The sequence below is a fragment of the Ursus arctos genome, unplaced genomic scaffold (genome assembly GCF_023065955.2).
Source record: "Ursus arctos isolate Adak ecotype North America unplaced genomic scaffold, UrsArc2.0 scaffold_29, whole genome shotgun sequence".
Lineage (NCBI taxonomy): Eukaryota > Metazoa > Chordata > Mammalia > Carnivora > Ursidae > Ursus > Ursus arctos.
The window spans coordinates 30,741,951-30,756,142 of NW_026622974.1; the positions used below are offsets into that span (position 1 = coordinate 30,741,951).

The 14,192-nt window shown below is 38.6% G+C and overlaps 1 protein-coding gene across 1 annotated transcript in view; it reads left to right on the forward strand.

The window, feature by feature from the left end:
• Positions 1–14,192, forward strand: part of MEI4 (meiotic double-stranded break formation protein 4) — a 182,019-nt gene that overhangs the window by 24,078 nt on the left and 143,749 nt on the right. The window contains exon 2 of the mRNA XM_026507039.4: positions 3,789–4,324. Coding sequence (XP_026362824.3) covers positions 3,789–4,324 — 536 coding nt within the window. The remainder of the gene's footprint in view (positions 1–3,788; positions 4,325–14,192) is intronic.

A 14,192-nucleotide genomic window follows, 5' to 3' on the forward strand; every position in this document is an offset into this window, starting at 1 on the left:
GGTGGAATTATGCATTCCTTCAGGGCACTGAGAGGACATTCCTCTCTGTGTGGTTTCCCACATACCCTCAACAGTCTTTTCTGTGGGGGCAGAAACGAAGCAGGCACGACGAGTGATGGTCACTTTGTGTATTCCTATGCCCCGAGCGCATGCATGGGTAGAGCTACTCCCCACAAATGGGTACCAATCAGCACACGAAGCAGATGAGATGGAGTGGTTGTGACTTGCCAGAAGGTACACCAGTGAGGGGTGAAAAGCAGAAACAAGAAAACAGCTTTTTGCTTCCCAGTTTAGTTGTTGGTAGAATTCATTTTATGTCTTCCCTGAAATCATCACCCATGAAGTTCATCTTACTGTAATGGGAAGTTGAGGAGGTTCATGAAATATTTAAACTCGTGTTCACTTTCTTAGTGAAGACCATTGTGAATTCCATGGAAGAAAAATATAATCTACCTAGATAATTACCGTAATCCCCCACCCTTTACTTTTGTGAAGAGTGAAAAGTCACTTCAAATGTTTATTCTTGCTCAAAAGAAAAAGAAATTGTCTGTTGGCTTAAAATGAGCAGGCTGTGTCATGGAATTTACATCAAAAACTAGGGATGTACTAGTTTGTATGGTGACTAACATAACCTAATACAACTAACAAAACATAATAAAGAATTATTATAAAAAAATGAGCAGGCTATGTGCCTCTTTTAGTGTAGAAATGGCCACGTATGGTTAAATGCTTTGTCGATAGTTCACCCTTTGGGTGACCACCACATTTTTTAACTTAACTGCGTTTCCCCCTGAACATGGAGTACAGATACTGTTGTGATAATTGGCAAGCACATAGTTGCACATTTGTGGTGATTATAGCAGATACTTTTTAATTCAATGAACTCTAAATTAAAGTCTGATCCTCTCATTTTGCCTCATCATCGCCTTCTATTTGTATTGAGGGACAAAAGAGCAACAAATCAGATTTCCAAATGTGAGATGGGGAGGATAGATGTTCCTTTCATCATTCTTCCCAGGCCCTGATCAACCAGTATTCCCCCATCTCTAACTTTAAAAAATGACTGTTAGGTGAGATCTCTTTCAACTTCCTATATGCTAAGGGCATTTTTTTCTTTTTCTTTTCTTTTCTTTTCTTTCTTTCTTTTTTTTCTTTTTTTTTTTTTTTACATCCCTGTACATTCTCATTCTCTTTCCTTCAGCCTCAAAGGAAATAAACTACTTCTGCATCACTAAGCACAGCCCATCCACTGGGGTCCTTGACTCAGTCTCCCCCCTGCCTTCTCCAGGGCCAGGCCCTTCCTGGCATTTTAAATTTTTTCTCATTTCTCCAGCTTTTGCTTCTGTGTTATGTTTTTCTTCTTAGTCTATAATTGCTCAGATTTCTCCCAATTTGACATGCCACATTTGCCTGCAATTCCTGTCCCATTTTATACTCTCCTGACCCAACTCCTCAGAAGCCTCAGCCAGTCCTCGCTGACTTTCTGCCCCGTCACTCCCATTGCACTCTGGCCTCTGTCCACCACCCTGACTGAGCAGAGCTGCTGTGGTTACAGTCACTGGTGATTTTCTAATGAGTAATTCCAACATATTTTTCTCAGCTTTTTATTTTATGGATTTCTCTACTGCATGTAATTCTCCTTGAAACTTTTCCCTTGACTTTCATACCACAGTCATTTTTATTCCTTTTGTACCTCTTTAATTGTTCCTTCCCTGTGTCCTTAATCATTTTTTTCCCTCTAGTCAGCCCTCAAATATCAGTACTCCTCAGGGTCACTCTTTGATCTTCTTTGTTCTAGTCGCTGTTCATACTCTCACCAAGTGATCCTAACCATTTTCATGATTTCACATACCACCTACACACTGATGACTCCTCAGATGCATTTTCAGTCTAGACCTTTTCCCCACCCTCAGGCTCATTGGCCAATTTCTAGGTGAATCTCTTTGCCTCGAGTTCCTCCAGTTTCTTCACAGTTTATAAGACCAAACCTGAACTCTTATCATTTCTCCTAAACCAGTTTTTCTGTCTGTATTTTTACCATTTCAGTTAGTAGCACCATCATCTACCTAGTCACCTGACTCAAAAACAAAGGAGCCATTTATTCCTACCTCAACTTCATTGCCCATATCCAGTCAGTCCTCTGGCTTCTATGTTATATTTTGACGTTTTTGAATTTATTTCCCTGGTCAGTCCCTTCCTTTCTTTTCCACAGCAACTACTTGGTTCATTTCTTTCATCATCTGGTATTAGCACATCCTTCAGTCTCATTGTGTCCTCCCTCAAATCTGCCCTTCCTACGGCCAATAGAGTGAGTGATCTGTGAATAAAAAATAAAACCATTTACCTTTCCTGCATTGCACTGTTTAGCGTCTCACTCCTTTCATTGCGGACAGCAATACTTCCCAAACTTGGTTTCCTAAATATATACATGTGCTTTAGAACATTCAATAAGAATTTCACAATTTTGTTTGTAAATTTTACTGATAATCATTTTACAGACAATAACCTTATTTGTGTTTATGATGGAATTTCTGTCAAAGAATGACCTAAAATTACTAGTTTAGCTTTAACTGCAGTGCCTCAGCCAACATCAGAAGATTCTAGTGGCCATAGACATACTTTCAAGGATCTATGAGATCTGCCTTTACCTGTCCATCTGTTTCTCTCTATACCGATGCAGGTGTGCTTGAATAATTCCAAGGACGTATATAAGTTGTTCCTAGATCGTTATTGTACATCAGGTATTCATGTTGATGTGTATATAATTTTTCCAAAGGGGTCTTACATTATTCAAGTTTGAATTACACTCACTCTATAAATTTTAAGGCCTTTAATATATCTTCTAAGATCTTTTATGACTTGGCCTCTGCATGTTTCTTTATTTTAGTATCTTGCTTTATATTTTCTGTAATGAACATCAAACTACTTGTGGCTCCTTATACACACGATGCTTTTCTTTTCCTTTTTAAGTCTCGACTTTAGCTCTTACCTCTTTGGTGTATGGAATTTTCTCCCTGCATTCCCGTAACTTTTAACTTGGAGCTCCTACTTATGCCTTATAAATTAGTGCCACCATCACCTCCTCCAGGATGCACTAGTCCAACCATGGTGCGCTGTTCAGTGGTCCTCCTGTTTTCATAGTGCCCTGAGCAGATCTCTGTCTCTGCATACATCTTACTGCTTTGTAGTGACCTGTTGGAATCTCTACAGACAGTTACCTCCTTCAGGTCTTGTGGTTTCTTCTCTGTATCTTTCAAGCATGGCACATAGTTGAACGAGAGATAGTGACCTGTAAATATACATGGGGGAATCACCTTTGCTTTCTACCAGAGATCTTTCTACAGTCAGCTTAAGCAATTTCTTTCAGAGTTTTTTCTCTTTTAGATTTTTACACTACTGGTTTTTAAATGTTTAGTATGTTTTTGCATGCTTCATTTAATATTTTAAGTTAGAAAAATCTGTCTAGTTTTTTGGGTTTTTTGTTTTTTTGTTTTTGCGGGTTTTTTTGTTTGCTTGTTTTGTTTTTTTGAGAGAGAGAGAGCGAGAGAATGAGCATGAGCAGAGCTGGAAGGGCAGGTGGAGAGAGGGAGAGAGAGAATACTAAGAAGGCTCTAGGCTCATTGTGGATCCCAACACGGGGCTTAAGCTCACAATCCTGAGAACATGCCCTGAGCTGAAATCCAGAGTCAGGTGCTTAGCTTACTGAGCCACCCAGGACCCCCTGTCTAGTTTTTATATGAAGAAATATTAGCTACAGAAAGATAACACTTCGTTCCTTTCTGTTTCAGGAGATCCGTCTTCCCAGTTGCAGGCTCAGGAACCTGGAAGTTCTGAAAATACATTAAGTCTGCTGGAAGATTCTGGGTGTGATTTATCAAATGAGCAGAGAAGTGAACCTTCAGAGGTGGCCCAGCATTCTGTGGAGAGCTGCACCCCCACACCCTTTCTACCACTGCCCATTGTGAAAAGACATTGTGGCACTCTGGAAAATCCTCTGTCTTCCCACATGCAATTCTTGCAACATCTTCTTGAACTGAAGAACTTGACAGAATCAGGGAGTCTGAAAACAGACCTAAGCCACTTTGAAAACGACTTCTCCACAGTATCTGATTCTGTTTTTCAGTTGCTGGACGGCCTGATCACTTTTTACCGTAAACCCAAATTTCCTTTTTCAAGCTTTTGGGCAGAAGCTGTTAATACTTTAGCTGGACTGATCAGTGACTGTAACTTATCTAATCATATTCTTAAAAAGTGTTCCCAGAAGTTGGAAGAATTTGAGAAAACCCTACTGCAGGTTATTTTAAGGAGCAACCATATAAACCGGGTAAGTATTAAATCTCTTCTATTCATGAAATAATGTCAGTAGTTTTGGAGAACATTCCCATTGGATAACGTTGATTGCTGTCCCTTAGACTCCTGGCTCAGAGTCTCCAGTTAAGACCCTCTTTTGCAGTCATGTCCCCTCCTCTGACCTCTAATTGCTACAGCATGGTTCTCTACATAGATGCCTGTGCTTCCAGCTTGTACTTCTCTACTTTGAGTTGTTATCTTCCCTGTTTTTTATTTTTATCCTTGAGTTCTTAATCTTCTTTTGTTTTCCCTTGCCTACGGTTACTTCCTATTGATCAAAAAGTCTCAGTATTTTTCAAAAAACCACTAGCATTTAATGGTTTCCCAATCTATAACTTCTACGGGTGTTAAATTCCTCATGATGGATTACCTGTACTGTACTGAATTTGCTCTTTTTCTGGCATTGACTAGCAGATGCCTGGAGGTCAAAGAATATTTTTCTCTTCTTTTAGAATTTCCATTGTAAGTGGCATAATACCCCACGGACCCTCTGCAGTTGTGGATTAAATGAGTAAATTGGCTGAGGAACACATAACATATGGCTTTATTATGTTTTTTTTTTCTTATTTATTTAACGTGGGTTAGTGTGGTTGACTCCGGGATTCTTTTTTAACAGGTGACATTGAGGTAACCTGCTGTTATGTTTTGTTTGTTTGTTTGCCTCTTGAGACATAAGGGACAGTTTTTTTTGTATTACTTCCTATCTTCTTCAGGATCTGAACCTTTGGGAAACTCCAAATGCATTCACATTTTAATCCTTCTAATTGACTACTTAAAATACCACAGGGGAGACTAAAAGGTCTATCTAGCTTATTAACAGTATATTTCACTGTAGGAAAAAAGTTGTTAGATCTTGTTTCTTTTGATACATCATTGTCAAGTGTTTATCCTCAGTGCCATTATCTGAATTTTGTACAGTAGAGGCTTTACCTGAATTTTTAAAACTCTAACAAAATTTGAACTAATAGCCTAATTTGTTGCACATACATCTGTTCTTCTCCGTTAATGTGCGGTTTGATCAATATTATAGAAAACTTTACGATTAAGCTTTTGGCATTTGTGAAAGGCGACTTTTCTGTTTGGCAAACTGAAATTTTTTTCTACCTGATGTGGTCAATCAGGAGTTAAATATCAGATTTTTCACAGTAGTATCTGAGGTATATAATCTGTGTCTTTACCATTAATAAATATCTTATTTAATATTTCTTTTTTTTTTTTGCATATTTTTGCTTTCTTTTAAAACTACTGTAAACAGGTTTTATGTTGACTTTGAACCTTCCAAATACTGGCATTTATATTCTTCATCAGTTAACAGACGATGCATATATTTTTTTCAGTCTAGTCTTTGACTTAAGCATTAGAATACCCACGAGTAGCCTTGGGACTTGTATGGAGGGAAGGGAGAATGTAGAAGAAGCTTTTGATGGTGTGGATGGATCTGAAGTGTACTTTCCGTACCGTTTGCCGTGATGCAAGCTGTTACTGAATAGTTGGTCAACGGTGGGGGAATGAGTGAATGAATGGCTTTGGTCTTTTCTTGGAGAGGTAATTGTTACAGGTAGAGAAAGAATCATAAAATTGCTCACTGCATTTACAATTAGGATGATGACTCATACATAAGTTTTAATGACATTCTCTCTGGGGATTTTTTTTTTCTTGCCAGTGAAAGCTTCTTAGATTAAATCATTCTAGCTTTAGTTGTCGTTATTACTATCATCATCTTCTTCCAGATATATTCAAAAAGCTTCTTTATTAGAATAGAAAAAATGACTAATGATTGCTTTTATTTATTTTTTTATTTTATTTTATTTTTTTAAAGATTTTATTTATTTATGTGACAGAGAGACAGCCAGCGAGAGAGGGAACAGAGCATGGGGAGTGGGAGAGGAAGAAGCAGGCTCTCAGCGGAGGAGCCCGATGTGGGACTCGATCCTGGAACACCGGGATCACGCCCTGAGCCAAAGGCAGACGCTTAACGACTGCGCTACCCAGGCGCCCCAATGATTGCTCTTTTAGAAATGCTTTTTTGTCTTTTTTAGTTTCAAGAAGGAATATATTCTGATGTGAAATATAGGATAGCTCCTATTGCATTTTTATTGATACTATTTTTGATTGATTAATACAAAATACCATAGTTTATGGGAAAAAATTGCTTCTTGGAAAAACCTTGTTTCCACGATTGGAAATATTTAAATTGTATTGCTTAGAAACTCGAGCCCTCCTATTGGTTTTGTTAAAGTTATGTTTATGCACTGTGATAGGAAAAGTTGTGGTATGAATACTTACTGGTCTGACAGGGATTTCATGTGTTTATAGTTCATCTACAGCCAGTTTTAAATAAAATATATATCTTTTACATGTTCTCAATACATTTAGTAGTAAAATTATTCTGGCCATAGTTTAGTTTTTCTTTAACGGTCAATAAGAAGTTGGTATTTTTCAGAATCTTGAGGTTGTTATTGTGAATGTCAGTGATGTCAGGGTTGTGTATATTCAAGAAATAGGAGGTTGAAATGAGACACCCTGGAAATTATTTTGAAAAGTTCCTTAATTGTAGCTTGGTTGAAATTTTAAATAAGTTTGGGGGAAAAATAAGTTTGCTGAGAATATATATATGATTTGTGATTTTTCAGATTTGGATAAATCCTATTTATTTCTGTGCTGTTTTGTGCTATAATATGCACTATATTTATTCAATAACAGATTTTTAGGTGTTGTTATCTTAGTGTTATGTCTGTATCATATTTTTAGGATAACCATTAGTGTGGGACTAGAAGGTATAATCCACAATGACAAATTTGACAGGTAGAGAAGATACATGTCTTGAAACCAGATGGCTTACAGAGGTCTGCACTAGGCTTGCTTGAGGGGTCCTGGGAAGCAGTCTTGACTTTACTTGTTTTCTACTTCCAGGCCCCAGTATGGCATGTTTCCTTTTTCGCTGGCGTACTTGCCTTGGGGTCAGGAATGTTTGCCTTTGAGGTATTTCATGCCCTTTGTTTGACTGGTAGCCTGACCTTTCCTGTATTTCCAGACCTCAAAATGTGTTTATTTGTATGATTAGGTATTTCTTCCACTTATTTTGTCATAGGCCAGGGTACTGTCATAGAAGTTAAACAGCAGAATGCTTTTGATTCTACTTAGATTTTACAGTGGTCTCTGTCTTAAATTTTCATTTGTTTTGAAGAGATGGGAAATATTTTATTACGTTGAATATCAAAATCTATAGTTACCCTTGAGCTTTTAGGTACTTAGCGTATATTGCTAGATCTTAGAGACATACTAGTGAGTTACTTAGAAAGCTTTCTCTTCAATTTCTTATTTTTTAAACCATAAAACAACTCTTGGACATATCAGTTGTGAAATTGAAAAAAAAATTTGACTGCCAAGTAGATATTAACTTAGAATCTTTTGTATGTATGGTAAGCCGAATAATGGTCTCTGCTAAGGATGTCCACATCCTAATCCTTGGAATTTGTGAATGTTTTATGTTACATGACGGGGTGGGGTGGAGAATTAAGGTTGCTGAACTTGGGATGAGGATATTAGCCTGGATATACCCATGGGCCCAATACTCACAAGGGTCTTGGTAAGTGAAAAAGGGAGGCAGGAGGGTGAGTGTCAGATAAATTTGAAGATGCTGGCTTTAAAGATGGAGAAAGGGGCCATGAACCAAGAAATGCAGGTTGGAAAACACAAGGAGATGGGTTCTTCTTGAGAGCCTCCATAAGGAATGCAGGCCTGGCAACACCTTCATTTTGGCCCAGCGAGACCCGCTTCAGAATTCTGAAGTCTAGAACTCTGACTGAGTAAATTTGTGTTGCTGAAAAGCCACTGAGACTGTGGTAGTTTGATATATAGCAGCAATGGGAAATAATCCACTGTGCTTAATATTTTACAGTGTTTTCACATCCATTATGTCATCCGATATGTATACAGCAACTCTGTGTGATAGGCACGCTTGCCATTTGTTAGATAAGAAAAATGAGGCTCAGAGAGATTGGCCCAAGGACACCAGGCTAGTCAGCACTGGGAACACTGGCACCTAGTATTGGAGTTGAATGTGGTGCTGCTTTCCCTCTTCATTCTCTCTTCTCAAAAGGCTGAAATTTGGTAAAACTGACCCAGACTCTAGGATATAGGCAGATATTGCTTGTATAATTCCCCCCGCTATGGTCTATATGTCCATCCCTTCCCTTCTGGATTCCTGCAGTAACTTCTTTCAGGTTCCTGACTCATCTGATCCTCCTCTAACCCATCCCCCTCACCATTGTCAGAGTGATCCTTAAAAAATGACAAAGGTAGCACAAAATGGGAAATTATCTTTTTTAAAAAATCACCCTTATAAAAATGCCAAAGATCCTTTAGGGGTTCCTCATGGACTTATAAAAAAGCACACATTCTCTTGATGGGCATTGAGCAACCTACAGAATTGTTAAATGACTATATTGTACACCTGAAACTAATGTTACACTGTCAGCTACACCAGAATTAAGAAAGAGAGAGAGAGAGAGAAGAAAGAACAGAGGAGGGGGGAAGGGAGGGAGGCAGGCAGGCACACATACGTCACTGCGGCCCACAAGGCCCTTCTCTGCCTGGCTCCTATCCAGCTTCTTCAATATCGTCTTTCTGTATTCCCTCCTAACCACTCTTCACTCCAGTCAGACAGAATTGTAGTTTCAAGTACTTTCTATTCTCTTCCTGGTACCTGTCAGTCCCTTAGCCCAGGACACCCTTCTTCCATCTGGCTAGTCGTATGTGTCCTTACAAACTGAGCTCTAGGATTAGCTCCTCAAAGCAGCCTTCCCTCCCACCCTGCTTCCGTGGTCTTTTCCTTTTGCTGATTAAATATCCCTCACATAAATTCACCACAGTGCACATATCACTGTACAGTAACTACTCACTTGTTTTTCCTCCTCCACTGGAATCCATATTTGTGGCCATACGCCATGCCTTACTCAGTTTAGATCCTCAGGGCTCAGCGTGGTACCTAGCAGTGGGCTGGGGGCATCTCGTTATAGCCTGGTGAGGGTGGACGTCTGGGCTCCCACTTGGCCTTGGCTCATGTGGGTGGGGTGGGCCACAGTTTTTTCTGTAGTAGTTGGCTGTTTGTTTGGAGGTTATCTCTGAAAGCTTTCCATCTTGCCAGGCTGTCTCTTTACCTTCCTTTGGCTTTTGCTGTTATTTTTGTTTTGTCCATGCCCATTGGTATTTCTAGGTTGTTGGCTTTTTTAGCTCCAAATCTGGGGTATATGAGGCAAAAGGAAAACTAGGGAACTTACTACTCTGTCCTTCCTTTGTCTTCAGGTCCATGGCTGGTCTGCCTGTCAGTCTTCTTAGGTTTGATTTATAGATAATGCCGAGGATTTTTAGTTGTTCTTAGTGAGGGGAGTGGAGATCAGTAAGTACACTTCCCAGAAGGGGAAACCTGTGAATGTATTTTTAAAAGTCAAATAATATTCCATACTTACAACAACAAAGAGCTAGCTCTGCTGCACCCCAAGCTCCTTAGTACCACCCCTCAGAGACCAGTGCTACCAGATCTTGACTCTCATTCTGCCACCCATATACCTGTGTTTTTAAATAAAAGGCTTACACTGCTATTTCTCAGATTCTTTTCTTTCCGATTGATTGATTGATTGAAATTTTTATTTTAGGTAGGCTCCATACCCAATGTGGGGCTCAAACTCATGACCCTGACAGCCACGCACTCCATTTATTTTCCTTTTTTATCTGTTCACTTTGTATCATGGAAGATAAAAATTTATGTCTTATGTAGCTGCCCTCCTCTACCTACTCTCCGAACGTAGGTTTTACCGTAAGTTTTAGTTAAATAAATATTACATATTTATACTATTATAAGTAATTTTATTAGCACGGAGACATATAGCACACAATGATTTCATTTCCTTTTGTACAACTTTTTTTCTAAAGATAATTGCTCAGAATTATTTTTTTTCCTATTTGCTTAGTTTTCTATGTACCCATAATTGATTCTTCTTTCAATCACTGTGATAGGGTTGTAAACATCCTCTCAGTGTGGCCAGACAAATTAAACCATTTATCAGTTCCATCCTTTTTCAAAGAAACCTCTCCTGAAGCCCTCCATCTTCCTGTTGTAATCCGGGCTCCTGCTCCCTGTGTCTGCTGCTCAGCATTACTCCAGGGACTCCTTTCCTTTAATCACCACCTGGGACTTCCCTCTGCCGTTTTCTTGTGTTGTATCTCATAGTCCCTGGGTTCATATATTCCTTTTCTTGGTTTATAACTTCATTTGATGACGCACGTTCTTTATGAGCTGAGAATGGGTTCGTGGGTTATAAACTTTTAAAATATTTGTTCACTTAAAATATTTTATTCAAGGGGCACCTGGATGGTTAAGTGTCTGCCTTCAGCTCAGGTCATGATCCCCGGGTCCTGGAATTGAGCCCCTTGGCAGGCTCCCAGCTCAGCAGGGAGTCTGCTTCTCCCTCTCCCTCTGCCACTCTCCCCTGCTCATGCTCTCTCCGTCTCTCTCCCAAGTGAATAAATAAAATTTTTAAAAAAAATTAAAAAAAAAAGAAAAAATATTTTATTCCAATTTTAAACTTTATTGATGGATTAGGATAGATTTCCAGGTTGGAAATAATTTTTCCATTTTATTTCAAGACATTTTTCTACTGACTTCTGGATTACATTGTTGCTAATGAGAATTCCAATGTAATTATGGTTTTGATTCCTTGAATATGATTTAGTTCCCACCTTCCTGTACCCCCAGAAGCACTTAGCATCTCTCATATTCCCATTGTTTTGTAGCTACAGGATGGTGTCTTTTAAAATTCCTTTTCTTAAGTCCTCAGTGGGTCCTGGAGTCTGGGATTTCATTTCTTTGGTTCTGAATTTTTTGATTTGTTTTTCTTGTATATTTCTGTCTTTTCTCTTCTCTCTTCCCTTTTTCTAGAATATCTCTTGGTCTGATCTTTTTTTTTTTTTCTCTTATATCATTTAGTCTTTTCATTTATTTATTTTTTTTCTGGGAGATTTCCTTAGCTTTTTCTTCTAGCCAACTATTGAACTTTTTATTTCTGCTGAAATATTTTTAGTTTCTATGTGTTCTTATTCTCTTGATTGTTCCTTCATACAGCTCCCAGTTCGTGGTTTATATCAATAAGATACAAAGTGTTCGTATTTTCTTTGTTCCCTGCTTTACCGCTGATTTCCCCACCTCAGTTGAACATCTTTTTCATTTTCAAGGCTTTTTGGTGCCTTGAGTGAATCTGGAAAGATGGGTAAGATGTATGAAGGCCACCAGACAAAGAAGTAGTCGAGTGTGCTGAGCGGTATGCAGGCTGCCTGGGAAGAGGCCGTGAGGCAGGAGGAAGCCTGGAGAGCCCTGGAACTGCACAGGTTTGGTTTGGGAAGGAGTGGAACTTAGCAGTGAAGGAGCCGAACTGATGGAGAAGGGCCAGGTCACGAAGGTTCTTGTGCTTTTTGTTAAATACTTGAGTGTCTTAAGGTATACAATATAAAATTGCCAGCATAATTTTGTATGTAGAAACCTGTGCTCTTTTTCCTAGGAAGGTGCTATGGTTTTTATATGATTCTGAAAAGATATTGTAATCCTCAAAAGTAACAACATCTGGGAAATCATTTGGACAGGTTGGCACACCCTGCTCACATTAATCCTTTCTGCTCATCCAAATTCTACCCAACTTTCAAAACATGGCTCAAATCTCAAATTACTCTTAAATTATTTCTTATCAAACTGATCCTGAAACGGGCTCTTCTTCTAAACTTCTGTGGTGATTATTATCTACATTAATTCACTTCTCACTTTGCCACATGCTATCTTATTAGCTTATCTAGCTTGGATGTTTAGCTTTTTGAATGTTTTCATCACAGAGATTAATAGCTCAAGTTAGAATCCCCAACTTTTATTTATTAGCAGTGACCCGAGACACGTTAACTCACTTCAAGTTCCACATCTAAAGATGGAGATAATAAATACGATTATCTCCTAGGGCTGTTGGAATTTTTCCATGGCCAAGTGCAAATGAAGTGCTTGGTATAATATTCGGTATCATATTAAGTGGTTAATAAATGTTTCTTGTTGTGACTTGTCTCCCTTGAGGAAGGGCCGAATCTTATTTTCTCCACTCTTGTTAGTACAATGCCGAGCTCATATTGGATGCAAAATGAGGTATTTTTTGAGTTGAAAATAAGACAATGAAAGTAAACGACAAGTTGTGGTTCATTTGCGCCCATACCTTTAAATACCATCTTCTGACTTTTGGTCAAATTTGTGTGTATAGAACCTTTCTTAGCAGTAGCTCTGTCTTATTGGCACCATGATGGCATTCCGGAAGCACTTCTGTGTACCAGGTGCTGGTATCATCTTGTGATGTCACTAACTATCCGTCCACACTTGCGGCTTCCCACCGACTGATGAGCTGAATAGGCATCCTGGGCTTTTTTCTTCGTATGTTCATTATAGAGCATCCATACGTTAACTATTGGAGTGTCACGGTGTCAGCTACCCTTTGCACCAGTCCCTTCCGGTAGAGCTGGGTTGGGTTGCATCTCTCATCTTGTCATTGGTTTTGTAGGATTTTGTAGTTGATGCATCCCTCTTAGACTGCCATTTTTGCTCAGCTCACCAGTGATGTGGCCTTCAGGAAGCACAGCGGTAAATCTGAAGATAACGGTTCATGTAATCAAATGTCTTGTTTCACCAGTGTGTACCTTTTGGTTGTATTTTAAAGCATTCATGCCATAATTATATCAACCAGTAGAACATATTAACTTTTAATTTAATTCTGTTCAGGTAGCATTTGTTATCGATTTCTCTGCTGAGTTAGGACATCATTTTAGAATTGACATAGGCTTTTGTTCCTGTGCTGACTTTTCCAAAGATCCTTATGTTCTGCTGCTTGCTTTTGTTTTTGTCCTGGGTGTCCATCAGTTTCTTGCATGTTGCCTCAAGGATTTTTAAGGCTACTCACAGTGTGTTTTGTTTTAGGATATTCCTGGGGAAATAAAAGTGGAATTGAAGGTTAAGGCTCCATGCTCCATTTCATCTTTGTGCAGAGCTGTATTTAAATAAAAGAAAGAAAGAAAAATCTGGGCTAATAATCCTGCAGTTGTACTTTAATTTAATAAGCATTTACTGAAGCAAGTTGTATCATAAATTCAGATCTTAATACTTATTTTGACCGCTGTATCACTATATAAATCAGTATATAAATCTGGATTTTCAGAACAGTGTTTGACTTTCAGTGCATATACAGAGGAAAGAGGACTAGACAGAGCTGAACCCAGTTCAGCTTACTTATAGGGTATACTCGACATTCCAGAATCTCCTCCTGAGATCATTAACAGCAGTCTGCCTTCCTATTATACTTTATAGTTTGTAAAGTACTTTCACCTGGAGTTTATTCCTGGTTCTGACAACAACTGTGTCACGGTTGTTATTGCCACCTTCAGTTTATAGATGAAAAAATTGAGGGCAAGCAGGTTAAAAGACTCAGTGAAAGTACTTAATTAACCAGCCGTGGAAGACCTGGGTCTCAAACCTATGTTCATGACCACAAATTCTTCCCTCGTTCTACTATATTTCATTTCCATCTTAACTAATATACTTTTGTCCCAAGTGCAAAAGAAATGAATTGAATTCCATTTATGGGTTAAAAAATATTAGAAATCCAACACCTTACAAATATTTCTCCTGGTTTTATGACAGTATTTACAGTTTGCTAGGGTAAGTTACTGCATTTTATTTTGTGCAGAGATTTATCTTTAAAGAAAGCATAAAAGGAAAAAAAAGGACCACTGTGTATTACATTATAGGATCACCTGTTCCTTGT